General features: G+C 36.7%; 1 protein-coding gene and 2 non-coding genes across 3 annotated transcripts; 1 reads left to right on the top strand and 2 right to left on the bottom strand.

Moving 5' to 3' along the window:
* Positions 1-454: 454 nt before the first annotated feature.
* Positions 455-1,504, bottom strand: LOC113729038 (uncharacterized). The gene has a single exon (XM_027253365.1). The coding sequence runs from the start codon at positions 1,502-1,504 to the stop codon at positions 455-457; it is 1,050 nt and encodes a 349-aa protein (XP_027109166.1).
* A 2,649-nt stretch (positions 1,505-4,153) lies between these two features.
* On the top strand, positions 4,154-4,260 carry LOC113733571 (small nucleolar RNA R71). The gene has a single exon (XR_003459076.1). It is a non-coding gene; the product is annotated as a small nucleolar RNA R71 (small nucleolar RNA).
* A 3,904-nt stretch (positions 4,261-8,164) lies between these two features.
* On the bottom strand, positions 8,165-8,271 carry LOC113733587 (small nucleolar RNA R71). Its single transcript, XR_003459091.1, has one exon. It is a non-coding gene; the product is annotated as a small nucleolar RNA R71 (small nucleolar RNA).
* Positions 8,272-8,859: the final 588 nt, after the last annotated feature.

The following is an 8,859-nucleotide window of genomic DNA, read 5'->3' as shown; positions in this document are numbered from 1 at the left end:
TAGTCTGTGTTGAAGTAGTAAAGACCATCCCATTTCTTACCTACCCCAATCAGTTTCCTTGAGCGTAGGTCCTGGACAACACAAAAATCAGGAAAAATAGGGCAACACAATTGTGTTCTTTAGTGAGACGACTGACAGAAATAAGGTTACAATGAAAACTTGGAGCATGCAAAATATTATGCAAAGTAATCAAGGAGTTCAAATGATGACTACCATATTCGCAAAGTTGTTTCACAATGCCATCAGGTAGGAATATATTAGTGGATTTTTTTTATTTAACTAGGTCAAACAAGAAAGTTTTATCACCTATAAAGTGATAAGTAGTACTTGTGTCTCGTAACCAAATGCAGCAAGAGGATGAGGAATTTGGAGTTGAAGGATGGGTTACGTTACCAGCAAAATTAACCGAGCCAGCATTTTTGTCACTATTTAACAATGACAAAAGTTGCTCATACTATGCGGCTGTCAAACCATTAACTGAAGTAGTGGAATTTGAAGAATTTGTTGTATCATCTGAGCACACATTTGCAGCGGTGGGATTTTTCTTTGAAGACTGCCAATTATTCGGATACCCTATAAGCTCCCAACACCTATCCATTGTATGGCCAGCCTTATTACAATGATCACATCGTAAATTGGGTTGTTTCGAAGATTGATTTCCATTCTGACGTGGTTGGCCTTGCTGTCGCCGAACACGAAACATCTCAGAACTGTATTGAGATGGTTGCCGTCTAACTGAACTAGATCGTGGTTGCTGCTGCTGAACATAGAAAGCTCCTGCCCCATCAAAATTGTGTGGACTAAGAAGACTCAGTTGCTTCTCTTCCGTTTTAACCATGTTAAATATACGATTAAGTGAAGGGAGAGGCTTAGTTGCCAATATTTGAGATCGAATGGTTTTAAATTTTTCATCCAATCCCATCAAAAATTGGTGTGAGCTCTCTTTGTCCCTTTCAGCAAGCCATTCTTTCAGTCCCCCACATGAGCAATTTGAAGGGTTTGAATAGGCACTCAACTCATCCCATAAGGCCTTAAGTTTGGAGTAAAAAGTGGTCACTGAAACTGTTCCTTGAGTAGACAAAGCAATGTCCTTTCTTATTTCATAGATTCTGGGTTCATTGCTTTGACCAAAACGTACTTCCAAATCCACCCAAAGTTCCCTAGCCGAGTCATGATAAGTGATTGAATCATGTAGATCCGGACTAATCGAATTGATAAGCCACGAAAGAACAAGCCCATCACATTTACTCCAAAACAATGCTTCACAGCTTCCAACTTTTGGTTGCAGCAATTCTCCATTCACAAATGGGATTTTATTTTTGCTTCTCAAGGAATTTAAAATATTTCGTTTCCACCGTTGGTAATTGTCATCGTCAAGCAACGTTGGAACTAACGAAGCATTGGTGTAATCGGCAGAGGTCAAAAAATATGGGGAGCTTGGATCACGGAGCAAATCACCTGTCGAGGAATCTCCTCGATTCTGTGATTCGTTTTGCTCCGCCATTGTTCCAAGAACGTAACAAGAAGCAAACACAAAAGAGAATCAAAAAATGGAGAGTAGAGCAAGGAGGATCATTGCTCTGATACCATGACAAGAAACTGTAATCTTATTCATTGTAAAAAACTATTTTGCTCTGGTACAGCCGAAAACTTATATAAAGAATAAACAGCAGACTCCTAGTCTAAGTAGCAGCAGACTCCTAGTCTAAGTAACAGTCGGACTCCTAGACTAATTCTTCTAGACGTACTGGAGTTAACTAATACAACTAGTTTCATATATGAACACAAAGACTAATTCTATCTTCAGTGTATAGTTAACAAGATAAGAGATACGGATGAAGTCCGCTAACACTAAGAAACCAGCATAAAAAGAAATACACAAGCAAACAGAAAGGAGGGGATATCAACGAAGGAAGCATCAGAAATCAAACCCAACTTGCTGAAATCGCATGCTATTTCTCTGGTTTTGCTCTCGTTCATCATACGAACAGCGGACATAAACTCAAACAAGAATCCATGATGCGATGTTATAGAAAAAACCCGAACTTCCACCCCAAAACCCAGTCTAAACTCGTGAGATCTTCTACCCCAACCAGATTCGCGAATACAACGCACATGGAGACAAACAGAAACAGGTATAATGAAAGAAAACTTCTATTTTTTTGATACCAATCAAGTAACCCATGGACAGACAAAGTAGAAGATGTTACCTTTAGCCTTTTGAAAGGCAAATCACGGTCTGAAATGATCGAAAAAGAGGCATCTTTGCTCAGACCAAAGCCTCCTCTCGAAGCCTCCCTTTTTGCTTTTCTTCTACTGTTTTCTCCTGCTACCTTCGGTTGTTGCTCCTCCGTTCCTCTGGTCTTTCTTTTCCCTTTCTTTTCTCTAACTACTCAACCACCACTCTTCTATCCCCTCTCTCTCTCTGTTGGTTTGGCCTGAAATCCTGAAGCTCTCATTCAACCGTAGCTCCTCCAGCCCGTCACCCCTTTTTTTTTCTCTCTATATCTCTCCCTCTATTCTTCCTCCAGCTGCCACCCTTCTTGTCCTATCCCCCTTGAAAAATCTCCTTTGATCTTTTGTTGCTCCTTTTATATCAGATGACAGCTTCAAACCCTCATCTCAAGGGTTCTCGATAAACCTCAGCCCACCGCCTCTATTTTTAACCATTCGATTGGCTTCCCTTCTAGATCTTTCTTAGTTTTTTGATGAAAGCCAGGTGGAATGGTGTGAGAATGATCCAATGGTGATAAAAAATGAAGGAAAGAAACGGTGAAAAATCATAAGAAATGCAGCTGTGTTTGTACTGTAGCGTTTCCCATGGCTTCATATCAGAAGCCATAGGAAAGAAATGGCACGCTTCCTGCAACCTTTTTTTTGTGAACAATTTTCTTTTCCAACAAATTTTAATGCTAAAAAAATGTCTAAAAATAAAAATTGTGAGACTAATAAGCAAAAATGGATAATAATTATCATTTAATCAATAAAAATAAAAATAAAAATAAATAAATAAAGCTGAATTAAAAATTTGGTGTCTATACTAATTTCCTTTTCTTTGTCATTATATCCTTGAGAAACTTTGCGTGTAAAGGAATCTGCAAAATAGTATCAAAAAAAAATGTTAATATGTAATTATTTGAAAATATTGACAAATTTCTCAAATTCTTTGTCACTTCTTGATGACTTCAATCTTTGTGGAAATGACACTGGTGGAGGAATTGGTGTCGTCTCTACAATTAGTGGTTCACTCACTTACACTTTGTCTTTCCCCTTACTTTTCTTGTTATCCTCTTCTAACTCGCTCAGCTACTTGTTTTCTCTTCTTTCAGGTTCTCTCACACTTTCAACCATAGGCGACTCACCCACTTCTTTACCACTACGGAGGATTATGGCCTTCACATACTCCCTTGGGTTCACCTTTGTTTTACTAGGTAAATCCCCTTGGTTCCGATTGTTGATCGTATTAGCTATTTGGCCTAATTGGATATCAACATTCCTATACATATTGGTAAGTTGGTACATCCTGCCCTCAATTCTTTCAAATCGTTGAGTAGTGGCACTAGCTAACTTTTAAATTTTATCATTTGATACATTTGCTAGTTTTTCAATTGCCAATTCCCAAGTTGGCTTAGATTCCAGAAATGGTTGCTTTGGTTGAAAACCTGGTGGATTCGTTGGTCTTGGTTGGTTCCTTTCATCCTTCCATCCAAAGTTTGGATGATTACGCCACCCCGGATTATAAGTATTAGAGTATGGATTGTTTTGGGGTGGACGGCTATAATTGTTGAGATATTGAACCTGTTCGCTGTTAGCACACATAGAATCATCATGATTTTCTCCACAGTTAGTACAACATGCAACAACTACTCCCTGGTTAGAACTAAAACCAACTTGCCTATTAAGCATCTTAACCACATTATCCATCTTTGCACTTAACATATTCAATGTATCAACTTCAAGCATACCTACGGTTCTCCTTGTTTTACCTCATTCATTGGCCCATTGGTAATTATTAGCAGCCATTTCTTCAATCAATTATTGAGCTTCCTTGGTCAACTTTCCCATCAAAACTCCTCCCGCTGCCGCATCTACATGCGTTTTTGTCGGATAGGTGAGTCCATTGTAAAATGTTTGAACTATTAGCCAATCGGGTAGACCATGATGAGGACACTTTCGTTGTAACTCCAGATAACGCTCCCAAACTTCATATAATATCTCTCCTTCCTGTTGAGAGAAACTAGTTATATCCATTCTAAGTTTACCAATTTTTCCAGGTAGAAAGAACTTATTAAGAAAAGCTTTAGATAACTCCGTCCAAGTGGTAAAAGTGTTTGGTGGATCAGATTGTAACCAAACCTTGGCCTTGTCCTTTAATGAAAATGGAAACAATCTAAGTTTAATTGCATCATCACTAACACCATTAAGCTTTATTGTATCACAAATTTCTAGAAATATTGATAAATGAGAATTTGGGTCTTCGATAACATTACCTCCATATTGAGATTGTTGAACCATTTGTATAAGAGAGGGTTTAATCTCAAAATTGTTAGCATTTACTGTAGGTCTTGCTATATTTGTTTGAGATCCTTGTGTCCCCGGTTGAGCAAAATTTCTAAGAGCTCGCCTATTTGCTTCATTTTCCGCCATTTCTTCTTCAAAAGGTAACTCTATCGCAATTCCCTTTATTGGTTGCCGAATCAATTCTTCCTCTTATTGTGGTGTACGCCTTCTTTGTCTACGTAGTGTCCTTTCAATTTTCGGATCAAAAGTTGCTACTACACATAAAGGTCGGTGCATACACTGCAAAAATAAAGAATAGAAACAATGTAGTAATTATATCATAAAAATAAATATCCAATCCAAAATATTAACAAGAATTTTCACTACACTAATACCAACTAATCTAATATAAAGGTCTAAATTAACAAGGATTTTGAGTTATTTAGATAATAGAGCGAGTGATTAGCTTTAGTAATTAAACTTATTCCTTGTGGAGTTGACCCTAATTTATCCTGTACTCATAATCGACCTAGATGCTTATAGAAAGCGAAGTATTTAGGTTATATACTTGAATAATTAGGTTTTATTACTTGAAAAACCTGAACTCATATCATGTTTCTGGCACTGTTATCAAGGAGTAATCCAATATTAGGATAAAAATAAGCTTATTAATCTAAATTTATTTTATTTGAGAATTACTATTTAACCACAATGTCGATTTAGTCTTAGTTTATCTTCTAATTTTGGTGTTTTTGTTGTGTATGCACCTATCACTTCGAGTTGTAGTTCTGTTAGATCATGAGATTAAACGAACAGCAAGGAAAGCAAGACAACTTGCACTACAAAAAACTAATCAAGTGAAGGAAAGTATACGAGAAACTTCGACAAACAATTCCAATCTAAGCCAAATGCGGAGGAATGAGTAAATCGAATCAACAAGTTTTGAGGGACTATGCCCTGTCGGGTGCTTCTGGAGCACAAACTGTGACAGTCCCACCTCACCCTAAGGCGAACCAAAGGGTTCGGCGGACCGCTTGCCCAACTCTCGCCGGGACTCACTCACTCACTATAGTTCTCAAATAAATTACAAGGCACAACTCAAATAATACATCAAATTCTCCAAGAATTACATATCATAAGCGAAGCGGAAACTAATTCTAAGCGTGGAACGTATATATACATCCATTTCCATTCCAAACAGTCACACTAGCCCAACTATTACACAAAATGAATCCAAATATAAACTGTACAAGATATATGCCATCCAGTCCCACAAATAACGCAATACAAGCGCTTCCTTTGCCTCGATCCCTGTGGAGGGGACATAAAATATTTTTGGGATGAGCTAGAAGCTCAGCGAGTAACCAATAAAATCAGTAATCAAATAAGTTTCACAATAGTTCATTTCAATGATGTCATGAATCAGTAATCAAATATACGTTTATTGCTCTTGTGAGCCAGTGAAATCATTGTACTTAAACATCCAACGCTCAAATTGATCCAGTAACAGTGAAACAATAATAGGGAGCCATTTGCTCCAAGTAAACAGTGATGGAGACGTTGGTGTTCAGCACAAGACTTCCCAAGAACTCATTGAAGCCAAATCATGTCATGAACTCACATGCAAGCACACATGATATGCAATCGAGTAAATAATGCAAGAAACAATTCATAAGTAGCTTTGGAAATAGTTTGGGGTCACTCACCAACCACGGCTCTTAATCCTCATCCATCATAGACAGTTTTCCTCGATCAAGTCCAAACTCTTCATTCTACCAAGAATTAACCCAAACTCACAGCGATTAAACGTTCTCAAAGATTGGACAGCACTTCCCCTTAAATTCCTTATTTTCCATCCTACAAGACATTACAAATCACATCTCAACTCAATCACAATAAAGCCCCAAAGTCATACAAGTACGAAATCAAACTAGGAAAATGTCCGGAAATGAAGTTTAATTTATAAAACAAAAGACAGATTTGCCATCGCTTAGCGTAACGGGCACAACCAAAGCTACGTTTATTGGATTGGGGTGAAATTTATACTGTTTCGAAGCTAAGACAAAGACCTACAACTTTGATGAGGACCACTCAGTCCAGTTTGCAGTGTATCTAAGTCAAAATGTCAAATTACAGAACCAGAATCTCACACTCGGGCTAGTTAACCGCACTATACGTAAACAACCATAACTCAGGCTACTGAAGTCCAAATGAGGTGATTCCAGGGGCGTTGGAAAGCTAAGACATAGAAATACAACTTTAATGTTTTGATTAAATGCTATTTCAGTATGTATCAAGATGAACAAATGCGACCAACTTGATGCACTGTCAAAACTGTCCACTGACTTTACTCCTATGGAAGTCAGGGTATTTTTGTCTTTTGATGAGTTACAGTGCTCAGATTGGGCTGAAATTTTGCAGGAAACTATAAAATATCATTATCTACAACTTTCATGTTTTGAGATAAGGCTAATTCGGTCTCTAACATACTCAAACAGAAACAGGCAGAACTGAACCATAAGAAATCTCAATTCTGGAATTTTCTCAAACCACCATAGAAATCACCAAATCTTCCACACAAACCCACAAAAGTGATATATAAACCATCATTAACCTTTATTAGCATCTTACAACATCAAAATCAACATTTCTACTCAATTGCTATAAGCTTTTACAAGAGTTCAAGGCTGCTTTACCTTCCAAAGGTGGGTTCACAAGGTTGCACTTCAAGAACCAAGTTCATTAGCTTTCTTTTGCTTTAACTCCCAAGCTTGTTGGATGGGTGGCACAAAACCAGAATTTTTTCCTCTTGTTTTTCCTCTTGTTTCTCTCGGTTGTTCCTTTCTTCTTTTCTCCCAAGAGTTGGCCGAAACTTACCTTGTTTCTTTGGCTTTGGTCTTGCTAAGAAGATTAATACTAAGTCCCTTGGTCAAAGTCCACTACCTTTTTGATTAGCCAATCAAAATTAAGCTTAGGAATATCATGGAACCTTTAGGAAGTCTAGCAACTTGTAATTAACCAAAAGTCACACTATGGCCCAATTAAATTCACAATCCTACCAATTTACTCCACAATTTACATACTTGATACATTCCAAAAACCTAATTACACCTCAATTACTCCACTAATCACCCAATCACTATAATTACCTATAATACAATATGTATTGTCATACATAAACTCAATTACATAACAACCTTTTAGTCACAAGTAAAACTAGGGTTTTGATTTAAATTTAAAGTGTCCAAATAAAAAAAACAATGTGTTAAAACAAGACAAAAGAAAGAAATCGAAATTTTAAAAGAACGAGGGAAAAATATTGTCCTAAAATTCGGGGTATCATGCAAACTAACATTGCAAGACTAGTAGTTAATGTAAATAATTTGAAATCAAGCCTGCCTTGATTCAAATTATTTAACAAGAGTAATTTAGTGGCAATTTAATGGAGGACCCTAATGCACACTTAGCCAATTTTATGAAGATATGTGATACAATTATGTTCAATGATTTAAGTGATGATGCTATTAAACTTAGATTGTTTCCATTTTCTCTGTATGACAAAGTTAAGGTATGGCTATACTAACATGCTCCTTACACTTTTACCACTTGGATTGATTTGTCATAAGCACTCTTGAACAAATATATTTTGCTTGTTAAAACTGCAAAAATGTGAACGGAAATAACTGGTTTTCATCAATAGAAAGGTGAATCACTATATGAAGTTTGGGAGCGATTTAAGAAGCTATAGAGTAAATGTCCACATCATGAATTTTCTAATGGGATTATTGTTCAACTTCTATAATGATTTAACTTATCTTACTAAACTCAATATAGATACTGCTACAAGAGGAGTTTTAGTGGACAAATCTATGGAAGACGCCTAACAATTGATTGAGGAGATGGTTTCTAAATATTATTAATGGACAAATGACAGAGATAGTCATAGAAAAGCAACTAGTATATGGTGAAATTATCGTAATTTTGGATGGAAGAATCAAGGAGCACAATAAAGACAATTAAATTCATTGGGTTTTCAATCTAAACAAGCATCCGTTGAGTCAAAACCTGCATGGACCTAGCCATTGAAAGATTGGCTAATTCCACCAAGGAGAGATTTGAAAGAATTGAGAGAAGAATTGACCAATTTACCGCAATCTATAAATATGTAGAGATCCAGCCGGTCAAATTGCTAATTCAATCAATAATAGGAGCCATGGAAATTTACATAATAAAACTAAAGTGAACCCTAGAGAACACTGTAAGGCAATTACTCTTCGCAATGGTAGACAGCTTGACAGTTTTCTAATTAATGAAGGAAAGGAAGAAAATGAGAGTAACAAAGAGGAGAAAATGAAAGAT

This window comes from Coffea arabica, chromosome 2e (assembly GCF_036785885.1).
Source record: "Coffea arabica cultivar ET-39 chromosome 2e, Coffea Arabica ET-39 HiFi, whole genome shotgun sequence".
Classification (NCBI taxonomy): Eukaryota; Viridiplantae; Streptophyta; class Magnoliopsida; order Gentianales; family Rubiaceae; genus Coffea; species Coffea arabica.
This window is presented reverse-complemented; position numbering and strand designations above follow the sequence as displayed.

What these genes read in the sequence shown, in the direction of transcription:
- LOC113729038 (XM_027253365.1), bottom strand. Translation starts at nt 1,504, where the DNA reads ATGGCGGAGCAAAACGAATCACAGAATCGAGGAGATTCCTCGACAGGT.